Genomic DNA, 17,630 nt, shown 5'->3' with positions numbered 1-17,630 from the left:
TGATGACTCTGACGGGGACCCTGCAGAAAATGGCCAGTCATGCTTTGTTATTGGGTGCAGGTACACTGACTGGTCTGCAGAGGGCGCAACATTGCCACGCTTGTGTTGATGCTTGATTTGCTCTTTTTTTAGGCACGTGGATTCATTTGATTCATCATTGGGTGAGACATTTCTCATTATCTCAATTTGGTTAATTGTTTTTTTCATCTTTTTTTTTTTTGCCTATTGCACTTCTGGCTGTTTGGCTCTCAGTGCAGTAAACACCAGATTGTGTTTACATTTTGACAATGGTGGGGAGTAATGAATTACTAATACTTTTTTGTACTTGAGTTGATAGTTTTCTCTTTTTTTTTACTTCCTACTTTTGAAAAAGGCATCTGTACCTTCTTGTCCTACAAATTAAGCTTGCTACTTTTTTCAGCCTCCAAAAATGACACAACGTTTAAAGAAAAACCACACACATACAAATGGAGAGATTAACCACAGTGGAACCTGATGCATATTTAGCCATGTGAAGTTTTTAATCTCATAAGGGAAGCACATTGATTATATGAGCGGACAGGGTTTGACTCCAAGCGATAAAGCAATTAAGTGGGGTATTGAATTTTAAAAGTAACAAAAATAAACCACTCTACTATGCATTCATTGTAAAAGGGTGGTGTCGTTTATTTTTTTCAAAGCAAAAAATTGCAAAAGCAGTGAGCTAAAACAATTTGTACTGAAGTGAGAGAACAGTAATGCAGTTTAAGTATTGAATGGCACAAATGGGACCGGGAGGAAAAAGTGTGTAAAAGACAGAAAATGTCCAAACTTTGATCCCAAAGAAAAATTTCAGACTGAATTAAAAAAAGCCGTAGTGCAAAACACATGGCTTAAGTTGCTCAAAGTTGATTGTTAGCTAATTTAACATAAGAGTGACTTGTAATCCCTCCTGCGGTGGTCAAGGTTGGACTAGCCTTTAGTCCCCATTCAGTCGCTTTTTTGAAGCAACGTAACAAAATGAACGCACAAGCCCATATTCACACACAACCTGCTGCCGTCACTCAACACCGACGTTTAGCCAACAGCAACCAACTCTACTCTCAGTCGCTGACTTCCATGCCTGTTGTTTCAACGTGACACGCACATTCAACGACACAGATACTACAGTGGCTAATGTGAGAACGGCGACTTCAAGTGGACAAAATATTGCAAAAATGTGTCACGACCACACTGAACACTTAAGTATCACAAATGGTCTTTCTCCATTGAAATGAACGGAAATTCAATGGATGCGTTTTAGCCCCACCCCCAAAACACCCACATTTTTTTTGTCCACCAGTGAATTTATCATTGGCGTCAATTACTATACGCGGATTTTCACTGTTCGCGGGGCGACCCTGTTCCTATCCCCCGCGATTAACGTGGTCCAGCGTACCTTGCAGGCCCTGTTGACTGTTGAGTGTTCTTGGAGGTGCTGCGCTGACGGCTCCTCTGTGACCACGATCCCGTCGCCCGCCGCCACCGCAGCTTCACCGACTGCAGCATATACACCCCCCGCGCACACACACACACACACACACACACACACACAACGTCCCTCATTAACATTCCCTCCCCGTTTGCACGCCTCTAGGTCCTCCCTCACACACGGTGGGTGGCACCGGCGCGACCAAACCGCGACGGACGGACGGCCCGGTCGGAGGCGGAGGCGGAGAGACATCTGCGTCACAGGCGGGGAGAAGAGTTACGCCACCGGTGGAAGGAAAGGAGGAAAGGGGGTCCGAGCGGACCGGGGCTCCTCAGTCAGCTGGCACCGCCTTGCGCATCGCATCCCCGCGGCCGGAGTAGTTGCCACCGAGCGCCGTTTCTTCTCCTCCCCCCCCCCCACGGGCCGGCCGGCCGGAGCGGGCGCGACACTTCCTCGCCATCCCGGGCCGGACCATGTGCGCCTGGACGCGGTGAAGTGTGACTCTCCGCCCGCTTGCGCGCCTCATACGCCGACGCTACCACGCCGTCATAGGTGAGTGCAGTGCTCTTGATTATTGACTGCCGCGCGTATCGATCACATGTATCGATTTGGGAGCTCGATATTACGCGACTGCATCATTTGGAGCATATTAGCCAGACTGTGTCGTTCATGCGATTTTGACGATCAAGTAAATAAGTTGGCTCATTGCACTTTTAGTATGGACCCGGACGGGGCGGCCGTTTGCCTCGACCAGACGTGCAGACTATAAAAAAAGATTGGGTGGAAGGACGACTGGAAAATTTACCTTGCGATCAGTGCAAACGGACTGGTGTCATGCTGTACTACTAGTGTGAATACTGCTACACTATGTGTGGCATGAGCAAGCCCACTTGTTTCCTATCAGGGGGCCTTTCAATTTCTAGTCCTCCGAGGACAGTGCTCCCTACCTTTATTGAGCCAAGGCACATTTTATATTGAAAACAATCATTTAAAAAATTGTGGCACAGCGCCAAATAAAATTGTCACAAAAAGTGGATGCACAGGCTCATCATTCGTCCATCTAGTGGAAGAGCGATTAACTGCTCTGCTTGTCATGACATGTAGCTGGCATAGACAGATGAACAAAGATACATTATTTGTGGTAAATGAATAGTTTTTGGGACCAGTGAAGTGAAATTGGATCATACCATTGACATGAACGCTGCTCCGGCGCCCATATTCATTGAAAATGATCTCATCAAGGTCCCAGGTGAGCTGGGGTACATCCCAACTGACTTTGTATGTTTCCATTCACAGCGTTGGACAATCTTGCACAAAAATAACATGCATGTTTTTGTAACCTGGGAGGAAATCCAATGCAGGAAGGCTCGGGGCCACATTTGAACCCCAGAGTAGAGTTGTTCTTAGACGTTAGTTTTGAACGTGGCGTCAAGCATCCATTTGGGCGCCCTCTCGTACGTCCCCCTCCAAAAGTTTTTCTCAGAGCAGGAAAGCCGGGAAAGCGTCAGTCTTGGCGAGGCTTCTCCCTCGAGTGTGGAAGGAGTCGGGCGACAAAGCGCATAATAGGGGCAACTCTGTCAAGGCCAAACGCAGAATGCCAACCGGCCCATTGTCGTTGTTTTCAAGTTCCGCTTCAACCTGCTGGCCAGACCTCGCCGTCGTGGCCGGAATGTTTGCTTGCCCCCCCCCCCTACCCCCCTCCCCCCGCCGCGCTCCCTCACCTCCAGCCTCCTTTGTTCTGCTGGACAATCCCTGCACCCCCACCACCAGTTGTGCCGTGTGTGCATTGGGAAGGCGGGGTCAGCGGGGGCAATGACATCTGGAGCGGACATCGTCCTGGGGGTGAGCTGCCATGCTGGGGTGGCGATTGGGCAGCTTACCAACAAAATGGACACAGCTAATGAGGGCGTGTATTTCTTTTTGCAGTTGTTTGTTTTCGTCATCAAAGTGAAGCACGCGTAGACTGACACTTTTTGCCACGCTTCCATTTCCAAGGGACTATGTTGTCACGACAACACAATTGTTACTTCAATACTACACTTGCATAAAGTACCTGAAACGATACCAGGGCAAAAACCCAAAGCATCAGTACAAGCAGTGGAATAAGAGCTGACAAAAAAGCCCCGCAAATTCCTAAAAAAAAAAAAAATAGTTTTCATGAATTCAAAATAATAAGAGTACAGAGGACCCCAGTATTCGCAGGCCATATGGACCAGGCTGGCTCAAGAATAGCAAAAGAAAATTACGTTTAAATTATGTTATGATAAATGTAATGAAAAAAAAAAGTTTTAAAATGTTTTTAACCCCCCAAAATAATCATGAATTAACTCACCAAAAAATATTGTTTTTTTAATATTAAATAAAATAAAAAATATAATCGTAAAATACATTAAATTAGAACCGCGTGATATCTTTTAATCTAAAATGCCTCATTTTATTTGCCTTGTGGCCAGGGGCGAAGCTTGCGTCTCGAAACTTTTTTTTGTTTCTTCATATTTTCTTGTTTCTAAAGAAAAACCATTTCCCAAAAATGAAAAGCATGCATTTTTAAATAGAAATATTTTTTGGTTTGTTTGTTCTTTGTGTTTTTCATTGGCCAGCGGCAATATGCGTAATGCGTTTTGTCCTTTGACGCACGAAAGATCGCACCTCATTATCGTTATCGTTGGCAAACGATTGGCTCTCTCTTCATCCAGAGAACGTTTTGCTTCCCATCAAATGTTCCAAACTTTCTTCTCTTTGGCCAACCTCGAGTGCTTGTTTGGAAGAACTAACGGCATCGTTAGTCTTATCGGCTCTCCGGAAAAGTCAGAAAACGCCCGGAAACTATCAGCTGTCCCATCCCGCCTGGACAAACCTATCGCAGGAAGCAGTGGATGGAGGGTGGGGGGTTCTGGGGGGGGACGCTGATGGGAAAGTATTAGGGAATGTGCCTGCGAAAGGTTTTAATCGGCAACTTAGCCCCCCCATTGGCTGGTAGAGAGTGGTACACGGCGAGGTGGAATGCAGCCCCCGCGGGAGCGCTCACCGTGGACTTTGCGCCGTTCTCCCGGCTGACAAAAACAGCAAATGCCGAGCAGGATCCAAACAGGATCTGGCCGGGAGCAAAGCCCACCGGTGGCATTTCTTTTCCGCTCTTTGAATACGAAGACTGGAACGCTTTCCAAATGACTCTCAGGAACACTTTGGCCTCATCCCCGCGTCCAGTCATTTGAGGAGAATATCACACGCCTTCCTTTTCAAACAAGCCCGTGGCCAAATTCACTCCAGCGAAAAACTCATCAATGATTTACTTTCCTAGAAAAAAAGTGTCAAATAATTGATACTGACCTTTCCTGAAAGGACAAATGACTAATGTTGCACTTTCCTAGAACAATACAATACATTTTTATTTATATAGCGCATTTCATCAACAGTTGAAACGGAGGCCACAGGAAGAGTCAAGGAAGTGCGGCGGTAATGAATAACTCGCCATTCTAATGATTACGCACACGCTTGGGGGGCGTTCGGCGGGTGCGCCGTGAGATAAGAGCGAGGGTGACCGTCTGAGCATGAGGGCGACGTGATTACCGGTGGGGAATTCCTGGCATTCCTGGGCTGCAGCCGTGCCACTCTGATGTGCGCCCCCACCTGCTGACGCGCACCCCCAGGTGCCAGCGGGGGTGAAAAGGACACATTTGGTTTATCTAATCCATTGTGACTATTATGTAACACGTCTTTTTCTTTCTTTTTTTTTTTTTTGCTCTAGAGAGCATTTGAGCTCAGTAGACTATAGAAAACGTTTCATGGATTTCTTGTCCACGTTGGGATTAGCCCCGCTGCCGCCCCTCATGAAATTTAGCATTCCACCAGCAGGAAGTCCAAATATGGACACATTCTCCCTACCAAGCAAACGCAGCAAAATTTCCAACTTTAGAACTAGGAAAATGAAGCCTTACAATGCAACAGCTTTTCTCTTGACATGCTAACGTTAGCATGCTAGCTGAGGTTGCTCAGTGTGGCAGCGGAAAACTGCCATTTGCTTTTTTCTGTTGCTGCTCCTTCCCACTGGAATGACCTCCCATTGGTTGTTAGGCAAGCCCCGTCAATTTATTGGCTTTCTTTATATTTTATATATTATTTATATCTATATTTATTAATACATGTATCACAGCCTTTTATTGTTTTTGTTCTATTGTGCTTTTTTTTTTTTTTGTTATTGAATTTGTTATTGAAGACTGGTACTGGGGGTCCGGTAACCTGTGGCACACACGCGGTCTTCAGCTCGTCACCGCGTACTTGCAGGAAGCGCCGGAGCGAGTGTCGGCGGTGGTCCGTGTGAGGCGTCGTCCTCCGCGTGGGCATTGCCAGAACACGCTGGCCCGGCTTCTTAAAGCGCTACACATGAGCGCCTCTAATGGGATTATAAGAAGACCTGCTGGCGAGAGGTGAAGGAGTCCTCTTCTGTGTGCCTGTCACCCCCCCGACCCGACTATGAGAGAGTGGGGTGAGAGTGCAGGCGTCCACATAACGACCGCAGCCTCACCTAGTATGAGGATTAACATCAACCTACAATGGGGAGATGGCGGGGGGGGGGGCATTCCATCCAAAAAAAAAAAAAAAAGAGAAGACCCTGTCTTGTTTCCTTGGCAACTTGTTCCGTGTGGATAATTGTAGTTGGAGCTTTGATGGATTCCCAAAGCGTTGAAATCAAACGTTGTGTCGGTGGTGATGAAAGTGCCGCCGTATGCTTTGTGATTGAGGACCACGTCCAGCACGCGCGATGCAACTCCCGTCGGGCGGGATGGGGGCCGTCTCCATGGCTGACTCACAAACGATGTCATCTGTTTGCGCCCACTCTTCAATAACACCCTCTGGCCCACATTTTTTTATTCTACGATTAAAACTTTCTCTGGCGGGCAGATTTGACACAAACACACGTAGCGCCTCCGCTATTGTGACAAGACGCGCAACGCTAATATCCTGTCACGTTAAAAAAAAAAAAGAGCTTTAATTGGCGGGTGAGACAACATCACACTCTTACTCAAGAGCCTTTCATTAGAGTCGTGCTGTATTTGAGACCACTGGGAATTTGGAATTCTTCATTTGGACTCCCGGTTAAGAGAGCATTTATGCTTCATTACAGATTCTGGCAGGTGTGAAATAATGCTCATTAATGTCGATTAGAAAGCCGTTGAGGTCCAGCCGGCTGGCTGGCAACGATGCCGGGGTTAATCTTGGGACAGTAGACTCGCCGTTGCAGTGCTGCTGCTGCGTCACCATGGCGACAGCGGCGTCATCCGAGGTGCACGGAGTGCAGGGCGGCTACGAGGACGTTGAACACCAACGACGTCAGGCATGCCGACCGGGAGCAGACGTGGGGAGATTTTGCCATCGTGGCGTCATTCCCTCATCAGGTTGAAGTTTGGACTTTAAGTGCAATTTTGGAAATGAAGGAAGATGGTACAGGTGTACCTAATGTTGTGTCCAGTACCTTTTGATACCTTTGGGGTACCGCTAGCGAGCAATTCTTCATTCTTTAGGTGGAATTGGAATCAGATCTTGTCTTGGATTGTGCTCGTGTGCCTAATGAAGTGGCGTATATGATTATTATGTTGTCAAGCAGTAGCAGCTGTTAAAAAAACAAAGAGCGAGAGGGAAAAAACTGCTGTTGCACTTCTTTCCCACTTTCTCCAGGGCATCTTTCACTAATAATAGATCTCGCCGCTCATCTTTTTGTACTGACGTTGCACACACACACACACGCACTGAGACACCCGCAACCATCTTTGCGTCCCTCGTGGGGTCCTCGCGCTTGACATTTAACTGTGACGCTCATAAACAGAGCGCCGCTTTTCCATCGACCTTGGTTTTGTCTCGCTTTTTATCCCGCCGGGCGTCCCCGGTGAACGGCGCACACTGACAGTAAGTGGACGCTCGCTCTCTGGAGGTGGACTTTATTTTGATGCTGTGAAAAATGCCGGTGACACGAGAGCACGCCGCCGAGCTCAGACGCCCCAAAAATGGCTTCTCAAGCGCCAACCGGGATGCTTGGAAAGTTCAACTCTTGGAGCCGGTTTCACTTAGGATTTGGTAGGTGTGTCTATCGTGATTAGACCCACAGAAAGACACGGGAAGTCGGCCATTTTAGGTTCATTTCAGTCATTCCAAGTGAAGAAAACGCAGCCCCTCAAGCCATTTTGACTTTGCGACATCAAATTTGATGTGCGTGTGTGTCATGAGTAGACCCACCAAAAAGTCTGGAGAAGCCATCCCCAAAAGGATGCAGGACATCCGCCATTTTGAGGTGATTCCAATTAGACACGTTAGGCTCATTTTGAACAGTCCCACGGGTCCTTCAAAGGCAAACGTTCTTCAATTGCTGCTACCACGTTTGAAGAGCGCACACTTAAACGACAGACGCACGACGCTAAATTGCTAAACATTTTGATTTTTTGTCATTGCGTGTGGGCCAAGTTTCATAACTGGCTGGAGAGGTCCGATAACATCAAAACATTGGGCTCGTGAGTCATCATTTGCTAATTAGTCTGTTGAGATGTTGCCCTGATTGCTTAGGAATCAGCGAGGGACGAGGAAGATGGGGCACGTCCTCAGCAAATATGAGTTAGTCAGACGTTGGCGCCTGTTTCTTTGCTAATGATGCCAGAAGAAGTGCCGTCAGGCAGGCAGGAGGGCTTAAGGCCGAGTGATCCGCGCTGATCCTCTTGCATCACACTCGCGCCACACAATTAGCCGCCGTTAAGTCGGCCGTTACTCCAAGCCGAGCCACGCGTCCTCGTCTCGCTTCCACGGGAGGGGATCAGACCTGCAAAACCACTCAGTGGCTTGTTTGGCAACGTCGCGCGTCGCATTCTTGTTCCAGTTCCCACCTTTGCAGCGGCTATGCGTGGTTATCGTGAGCACGTCCTGATGACTATTTATTTTTAAGATCGTTCAATGTAATTGTCGGCCTTCGCTCCCTCCTGCTTGTTTTTCATCGTGGCAGCGCCATCTTATTAATTTCCATCACCAAAAAGAATAATGGACGGAAAAGCAGTGATGCTATCGAATATATCCGAAACAAATGGAGAACTATCACACGCGTCGCAAAATAAGACAAGACAATAAGAAAAGAAATGTAAAAGATTTGATCGAATTTGCACAACTATCAGGGAAAAAAAAAAGCAAAACTGTTGGACTCAATTGTGAGGAAGAGTGTGTGCGCGTGCGTGTCTGTCACGGGTAGCAGCTTTCCGAGTTTAATCTGCGTCCCTCCTAGTGGGGGATGGAAGAAGAGGGGTGACGCGGCGAAGGGAGGAACAATAGAAAACCTTTCCCAACGAGCTGCCCAAAAACGTCTTGAATAAGTGCAGATAAACAGCCAAGAATTTTCCATGACAAACGGGGGATGGATTTTTTTTAATGGCAAAAATATTTCTGTCGAAAATCAGCAAATACTGTAGGTGAAGCGCGAGCATGTTGTTAAAACAACAACAACAACACCGTCATTTTTGCCCCCCGTTTTCCTCCGACGCCAATCCCGACTTTTGGCGAGCTCTCGACGGTGCCTGCCTGTGCGGAAACAACGTTCACCCCCCCACCCCACTTCCCCACCTCCCCCTTTCCTGGACTTGCTGAAATCCCAGTAGCGCGGACATGTCCGTGCTTTCCTGCCGTTCAACTTCCTGTCCTCAAGTGTTGTGCTGGAGAACTTTTCTTTTGACAGGAAACTGTAAATTCCACTCGGCCTGTCATTACGTCTTTGTAGCATTAGCGCTATTGTTCTCCAAGAAGAATTCCTCACTGCTTCCTGACTGTATTTTTCATTGTCTTTCGTACACTTGTATAGGAGTTGAAACAATAACCACAGGCATATATTCTTTATCCTCTGAATGTTAGTTTTGTTTTGTTTATTTCAAATTTTCTATGACGCATTTGTACGTAGATTTCACTGTCCGCATTCCCCTGCGAATAGCAGGGGTCCACTGCATATATATCGGGGGCACCTAGTGGCTATCAGATCTGCCTCGCAGTCCACAGGTCCTGGGTTTGAATCTCCAGTAAGAATAACAATAGTAACTTAGTTGTTCAAATGGCATCCTGCTTTGGGTCAATAAGGCATTAGCATAGCTGAAGTTAGGCAAATTGTGGCTTTGTCGTCATGGTAACACTGCATGTCACCACTTGAGCATGAAAAGCAGTCTTGTCTAGCTCTGGGATCGTTCGCTTGTACATGTAAATAGTGCTGATTTTGTACCCTTGTACAGTTTAGGAACGTACCTGGAAACGGTTGCCACGGAGACCAGGAATGGTCACAATGGGGAACACGGTGGTGTAGTTTGTACGTGGAGGGACAAGAATAGACTGGTTGGAAGTCAGCGTTTCAAAGTGGGACCACAACAGGAAGCGGAGGTAACAATGGCGCCCGGCTTGGCCCACTGCGTCGTCATCGTTGCCGTTTCCGTTTTGCTTGGTGGTGTCAAATGTTGGTGGTGTCAAATGTTGGACACTTTTCATGAAAAGATATGACGTTTCCCAAAAATTACTTACTATGATGTAGCGATAAGACTCCACTTTTTTCCTGTCATATTGTTTTTTCAATTTGAAAATATTATCATCACATTGCAACTTTTTGACTTCTCGCAAGGATGCCCGTTCACATGTTTGTTATTTGGTTTTAATTAATATTGTGTAATATTGTGTAAAATTTCCAAAAGCAACTGTGCAAGTAGGCTAACAAAAGAATTGCAATGTGATTGCGAAAAACGGCTTTTTACCAAGAAGCTCAAGCACGACTTTGCAACAATGCTATTAGGCTAACGCTGTGAACTATTAGCATTGGCGCTTAACATTGCGAGTGTCAGCCCTGCGCGTGTTGACAAGTGTAGCGACAGGCCAAATTATCCGGAGTGAGGCGGCTTCGTCTTTGGGGGGTGGTGACACGGAGACGCCGAGACGGTGACAAGGAGGAGGAAGTTATTTATGACTCAGACGCTAGCGGCTAGTGAGCTGCATCCTGATGTTTGCCCTTTACCGCCCGGCTGCTCCAATGAGGGAGCAACCGGAAACGTTTCACGCCAAATCCCTCCCGCTCGCCAATTCTGACCGTAACGGGGACACCCTTCAAATGGGGAGCTCCAGTCCGCTCTTCAGGTAGCCCACACCTGAACGTCACAAAGTGGATTTGAGATTTTTTTTTTTCATCCAATTAGATTTCGGCCTCTATGTGTTGCCATGCCAATGACGCAGATCGGATCGGCTGTGCCTAATGAAGTGTCCGGTCAGCGCTTATGTAAGAGCGGAGGTGTGATGCTGACGCTCCCCTACCCGGGGAGCCTAATGTTCTTTTAATGGGCGACACACACACACACACACATACACACACATGCAGTGACTCAGCAAGTCATATTGTGTCATATAAGTGGTGTTGCTGCACCAATCGCAGTCTTGAAAGCCACAGCGTGTTCTCCCACTCAAAAAAAAAAAAAAATCTGGTTTCATAACAAGGTTGTTCAGTGGCGATGGTTGATCAGCTCCTTTTGTAACGATAAGCCACTTTGGCGCCGCCGATGTTGACTAGCAAAGGATTGAACATTCCCATGCAGGTACGAGACAAGCAAGCGCTTAACAGCGGACGTAAAAGAGCAAAGTTGGACGAATTCTGCTCATGCCGCTTAATTAAACATTGAAACAAGTTGATGAGGAATACACGATTGTAAGATGAATATACCCCCAAAGAATGTGATGACAATACACAGATATTTTGGCAAAAAAATACAAATAATCAAAAATCCTGGCGACATGTTACAAAAAAGTTGAGCACTCGCTGGACGGCATTTTTCTGTGCGGTGTTGATACGTGAGCGCCCAGCTTCATTTGACCACCTGTGTCGTCTTTGGTCTTTGGCAGAGAACCATGAGCACTGTGGAGGAGGACCCCGAGCACATGATACCATGAAGACCGGCCCGCAGGTCCTGCGCTGTCAGCTGCTGAGTGAGTGCGCCCCCGGGGGAGGGGGCCTTGGATGCCTTCACGTTGATGAATGGCAGTCAAAACATTGGGTACACCTCTGCACTCAAAAAAAGCCTTCAAAATTCAAAGCAAAAAATGAAAGCATCAAAGTATTAGGTGGAAGAACAAAATATTAGAAAATATTTTTGACAAATATACATGAATGCAACAGTATATATTTTAAAAGTGCACCGATATTTGATTGAAAATATTTGGAATTTCAAATGACGACTACATAAATATTTGGAAGAAAATACAAAAACAATGAACAAGAAATACATTTGATGTCGTATCCTTTGATGTTTCCAGCTTGTCGTTTTACTTTTCAGACATTTTGGGCTTGGCTTTAATTGACCAATTTTAGCGTTCTTTCCGGAATCTGGAGCACTTCCTGTTTAATGTCACCGCTTCCTGTTTGCTGGCCATCGCTAAATCAACAACGCAGTAAGCCGCATCACAAGGTGTTTTTTTTTTTCTTTTTTTTTGGCGCACTCTTCAAAGCTGCCGAGCAACAATTAGCGGGGCATCCAAACAGGAAGTGGTTCTCTTTATCTGCGTGCTCACATCTGTCGAGTCGTCGCCGAGCGCGCCGCCCAAGTGAGAGCGTCCACAGGATGGAAACTATCTGGACGCAAAGGGACGCGCCCGCAAGCAAACGTAGCGCTAACCAGCTAACTGTAGCATGCTGCTGCTTGGCGACGAGGGTGTACCTAATGAAGCGTCCAGTGGTGTTTTCTGTCTTCTGTAGTTGCAAAAGTCAAAGATGGCGCAACTATTGTTGTATTTGCCACGTGATGGTGGGCGGGGGGCTGCGCTTGCAGACAAAATGGCTCCTGAGCAAAGTTCATTGAGGAAGGACGCCCCTGTTTTTGTGAGTTTTTCAGGGAATAGCTGAAGAAGGTTCCACAGAAGAAACATTTGCTGGCATCCTGTAAATATAATAACAAACTGGTCGCGGTTAAATCAAATCATTGTGTTGGGGGGAAAAAAAAGTCCGAATCATTAATATCATTGATTGGATGTCAAGTATTTTATCCGCAGGCAGGCTCTTGTAATCTTCAGCGGTATTGAAGTGACCTTGAGGGAGCTAGCAGCTGAGCGAAGGAAATCCAATAGTTGCTAAATGCAGACTAATAGGCGTCTTCAAGTTGTCATGTCACATACAAGCCACGCACAAAGGCCTGCTGGGGGCTCCTGGTTGGAAACTAAATGTCAGCATGCAAACAGCTGTCGTGATGGAATGGAAAAGAAAGAAAAGTCAAAAAGTCTTGGTTGTGAGATCCTGCTCACTATTTGGCGGCCTCGCCGGTGCGCTTTAATGAGGCAATCTCGTTAGAGAAGCGGCGGAGTGACAAACGCACTCAATTAAAAGCCGAGGCGCGTCAGGAATGCAAAACAACGCGGTGACGTGCCCGACGGCTCCTCGGGAGCAATTTGTGCGCAGGCGAGCACGTGAAGGGAAGCGAGGCCAACGAGCGCGTGACTCTGCTCAGCTTCCGTCGGCGGCGCGGACTCGAGTCAGGGCACAATTGGGGACGTGTTCGAGCCCACTTTGACCTTTGGACGATTCGAAACAGGACAACTAGCGTAACAGAATGTGTCAAAACAAAAAAAAGTCAGGTCACCTTCAGTCGGACGCGGGCATGTGCACGCAATACACATGGGGGCCTTGAGAGACGAGTTGAATTCAGTCCGTGACCCCCATCATATCTCAAATCATCTATTGAAATGGAAGGAAAAACACCCAAGTGATATTTTTTGAACAGACTTTCATCAGAAAAAATTCATTCAGTAGTGTTTTATGTCCTAAATGCTCAAATTTTTGCTCAAACCGTCATGTCACCAAAACGTTCTTATGCTAGTTATGGCTGCACGTTGTTTTCCAGGTTTGGTCATGTGACGTTAATGTTGGTGGACAGCAGAGGGCGACATTGCTCAACGTGGCGGCTCCCTCAGATCACTGCAAAGTCATCAATTCGTCCATTATCCTTAATCCAAAAAGGCAATCTAAATCCGAATCCTGTTCGGACTGATGGTGGCACATGCAATGTATTCCTGTAAAAAAATAATCATAATAAATTGGGGATGAGTTCCACTTTAAGAAAAAGCAAAAACATTTTTAGCAAGCACATTGCTGGTTTTTTTTTCAGACAAATGTGAGCATGATGTTGTTGGGTGAACGTCATGTTTTTGTCTCAGGTGTTCTCGCCTTCCTCGCGCTGCCAGTCGGACTGGCGTCATCGGCACGCGAGCTTCGCCTCAGCCGCGCGGCGCCTCAACAGGACTCTGTGGCCATGGCAACCGCCACCATCAGCACTCCCCGCCCGGACTGGCACCGGGAAGGCTCCAGCAGCGGCGAATGGTCACCCAAAGGCGACGTCATCTTTCAAACCACCGGGGGGGCCTCCGACCTGCGCGGCTCCCTCAGGGAAGTCCCGGCCCACCACGCCATCACCCTGAGGGAGGCGCCCACCGACATCAGCGAACCCCCCACTGACCAGCTGGTGCCGGCGGAGTCCGTCACCCCCGCCGAGGCGACCCCGGACAACCGTACCTCCGCCGTACCCGCTTCCCGAGAGCCCGGCCTCCGTCCCACGGACGGCGCGAGCAATCGCACCGGCGCCGCCGTCGGCACCGGGGCGGTAACGCCGGCGCCCCAACGGCCCAACGCCACGGACAGCGACCCCCTTGGGGCGCGGTCGGCGAACGCGTCCGCCTCCCCGGACCGCCGCGCTTCCACCCGGGAGACGGCGTTTACGGACGGCGGCAGCTTCCTGATCAGGCAGGTGCCGGCCACCACGCGGGACCCTTGGGGGGTCGACAACAGCTCGGGGCCCGGCCTGGACTCGTCGCCGTCCTCGCGCGTGGCCGTCTGCCTGAGCCGCGTGGACATCGTGTGGATCGTGCTGGCCATCAGCGTGCCTGTGTCCACCTGCTGTAAGTCGCTTGTGATTCCCACAAGCAATCGCAAGATTGCTTTGGCGCCTTCTGGTGGCAAGGAAGTAAAGTGAGGCCTTTCATTTTTACATGAGCAGGCACAGCGTCAGGATTTTGAAGTGGGGCTTGATCAGTACGTGGGGAAGAGGGGGGGGGGGGGGGGGGGGGACTTCAAACTATTTGTTAAAATATGTAACAAACTGCTGGAGGGTCTCAACTGGAAAAAAATGTGACCATGTGGGTGTCCACTGTTCATCTGCGCATGTTCAACGTTGTTGTGTTTGTGGTTCTGTAGCCGTGCTGCTGACGGTGTGCTGCATGAGACGCAGGAAGAAGTCGTCCAGCCAGGAGAACAACCTGAGCTACTGGAACAACGCCATCACCATGGACTACTTCAGCCGGCACGCCGTCGAGCTGCCGCGAGAGATTCACACGCTGGAGAGCGAGGTGAGGTAGCGACGCGGCCGCCATCAACGCGCGGCTCGTCGCCGGCGCCATGTCACGTTTCCGTTTCCAGCTGAGCGACGTGACGGAAAACAACAGACAATTCAAGCTTTTATAGGTCAAACCTAAAATGAAAATATCTCAGAAACCTGAAGTACTAGATGGACTAAATATCTTTTGTTTCAATCAAAGCAATCTGATTAAACTTGGCTTTTGTGGTCAATTGTTTTAATTACAGTTCCTGTATTATAATATTAATGTGTACTATACGTTATGTTTGGATACTTTTGTCTGTGTGTTGCGGTGGCAGAAATACATTTATTCCTGTTCGAATCATGCAGGCATGGCATGAGAAACGTGCACCGGCGTTTTTTGTCTTACATCGCCATCTAGTGGCTATAGCGTCACATAGCAGCATTTGCACCCTTTTGGCTGTTTTGCGTTTCTCAAGCAAACTCAAGCAACATCATCATGATCATGATCACTGACTAGCATTTTTTTTTTTTTACGTGACTTTCACTAAGACGTTTTATTTTCTTAAGAAAGAAAAGATGTATAGTTTGACGTTTTATTTCAAAATCCGCACGATGTATGTATGGTCAGGCATTTTTATTCAACTCCATGATTTCATTTTGAAACGCAGGAAGATTTGATTGAAAGTTGCGCGTGTGCGTTTTGCCGCAGGAGCACGAGAGCTGCCTGCCGCCAAACGGCGACTACGGCGTGGGCAGCGTGGTGCTGGTCAACCCCTTCTGCCAGGAGACGCTCTTCATCAACAGAGACAAAGCCTCGGCCATCTAGCCGCCCCCACCTCCAGACTTTCCCACTGCGGCACACAGCGAGCGCTGACGTGCGTTTACGAGGACGGGGAGGAGGAGGAGGAGGAGGAGGAGGAGCGCGCCTATTTTTCTGCTGTACATTTTTTACACGCACACAAAAAAAAAAAGCGTCTTAATTGTGGTAATTTTTAATGTCTTTCTAAATACACACGTGCGGTTTGGTTCAATGACTGAAGCAAGCTATGAAAGTTTTTTGTTTTCAATAATCAAGATGAAACGACTTGGTATCACCTGTTCAACTTGAGTGCAGGCAATGTGTGCATAATACACATTGATAGGCGCATCGCAATCATTAGAACATGGTAAAAGAGTTCATTTATTTGTCCAGCTCAATTCAAAAAGTGAAATGCGACACATGCGGATTCATGAAACATGAAAAGTCCTTTGGATTGTTTTGTACGGAATCCAACTTCTCGAAATGGTGAATCCAAATCACAGTGAATGAAATCATGAAATATTTCATTCTGTGTGCAGCAAATCTCTGAATGTGAGTTGTTCTTTTTGAACTAAAATGAATCAAGTTATTCTACACGTCACGATTGTATTTATCATCATGGATTCAAGAAATTCGATCTCATGCATGTGCAAACACGAGTTTCCCTTTTTGAATGGAACTCCTGACAGGATTTTCTTGTATTCTTATTGATTGAGGTGCACCTGTATTTGATATTTTTTATGTTTCGGAGACGCACGTTTCCAGGCAGACTACAACATCTGACGACATTTGTCCAATGAAATTGGGTGTGTGTAAATTATTATTTTCATGTCAACTGTCTGACATCTTTTTTAATCACATGGCCGACTGTAAAGCAATTTTTTTTTTTCAATCAGCATTTTAATCATGAACAAATCATCGTTTTGCTCATTTTTGTCCTCGAGCGGGAGTTACAAAAATGAAATAAACAAGCAGTGCAGTAACATTCACCACGACTAAGTCTATTTTTGACTAATTATTGATTAAAGACTAAAAGTAAATGTTGGGTTTTGAATACGTCATTGGAGGGTCAGAGATCACCAGCTTACATAATCAATTCATTTTGCCCACTGGCGCCCTACGTGCAAGTCACGTGACCAGCAGCGATGCGGAAATCAATCGAAATCAGAATCATCTTCACTGGACAACTGTCAAAACACACACAGGGTTTGGGTGGATGTAGATCGATGCGAAGAGACACACTTGACAAACCAAAGGAAAACTGTATTCACAATAAATGTAATGAGACTCCCAGTAGCAAAACACACCTGATTAAAAAAATGATCCGATAATCAGCGTGGTCTGCAGAAGCTGGGTAACGATCCTGATCATTTGACTCAGGTGTGTCACAGCAGGGAGATGGGAAAACAAACATCGAGGAAAGAAAGGAACACGGTCGAAGACCTTTGCCTCAAGTGACGAAGTAAGTGCATTGCATTTGTAACACTTGCTGGAGTCATCGATTCGGAAAATGTGTGTATGAATATATTGGGGGGCACATTATTGAAATGAATGGTGGGGTTTTAAAATACATCAAACATCTACATACTCTCCGTTTAAGTTCAACATATCCTGATCTGATTTTATTTCATTTTGTTTCTGATTGGATGTAAACATGTTTTTTTTCTGCTTGTTATCGTGTACGGGCTTGTTAACAGTTGATGGAAACTACTGTACTGTTTTTGCATGCTCCACATTGTTAAATAAAAAAAATGACAAAGTATAATGATGACAATTGTTAATTAAAAACAGAAACCTGTTGCCGACAGGTGTTTTCGAAGCCCAAAATGAGCAACATTACGAGCTGGCATCGCTGGCCGCTGATTGGCTGCCGTTGACGTCAATCAAACTGACGCTTCCCAATCATGGCCAACAATTGGCTGTTGAGCTGGCAGTGCCGCCCAAGCCCAAGGTAGGCTTCATTACGAGTCGAATGGCTGCCAAAAGTGCTCCTGTCACATTGTACTGCGTTAAGCAGACGGAAAGGATCTTACAC

At 47.1% G+C, this 17,630-nt stretch overlaps 1 protein-coding gene across 3 annotated transcripts; it reads left to right on the top strand.

Annotated features, from left to right (window-relative positions):
• The first annotated feature begins 88 nt into the window (after window positions 1–88).
• Window positions 89–16,584, top strand: tmem108 (transmembrane protein 108). 3 transcript variants are annotated; one of them, XM_086020843.1, is made up of 5 exons: window positions 89–2,002; window positions 11,339–11,422; window positions 13,640–14,377; window positions 14,673–14,824; window positions 15,506–16,584. In XM_086020843.1, the coding sequence occupies exons 2-5, from the start codon at window positions 11,383–11,385 to the stop codon at window positions 15,620–15,622; spliced, it is 1,047 nt and encodes a 348-aa protein (XP_085876969.1). In that variant the 5' UTR covers window positions 89–2,002; window positions 11,339–11,382; the 3' UTR covers window positions 15,623–16,584. The 3 variants fall into 3 exon arrangements, with proteins under 3 accessions (XP_085876969.1, XP_085876970.1, XP_085876972.1); XM_086020844.1 differs by lacking the exon at window positions 89–2,002 and adding an exon at window positions 9,086–9,841; XM_086020846.1 differs by lacking the exon at window positions 89–2,002 and having other exon boundaries at window positions 11,342–11,490.
• The last annotated feature ends 1,046 nt before the right edge of the window (window positions 16,585–17,630 follow it).

This window comes from Filicampus tigris, chromosome 21 (assembly GCF_054856515.1).
Source record: "Filicampus tigris isolate MCC_2025a chromosome 21, RoL_Ftig_1.0, whole genome shotgun sequence".
NCBI classification, from domain to species: domain Eukaryota; kingdom Metazoa; phylum Chordata; class Actinopteri; order Syngnathiformes; family Syngnathidae; genus Filicampus; species Filicampus tigris.
This window is presented reverse-complemented; position numbering and strand designations above follow the sequence as displayed.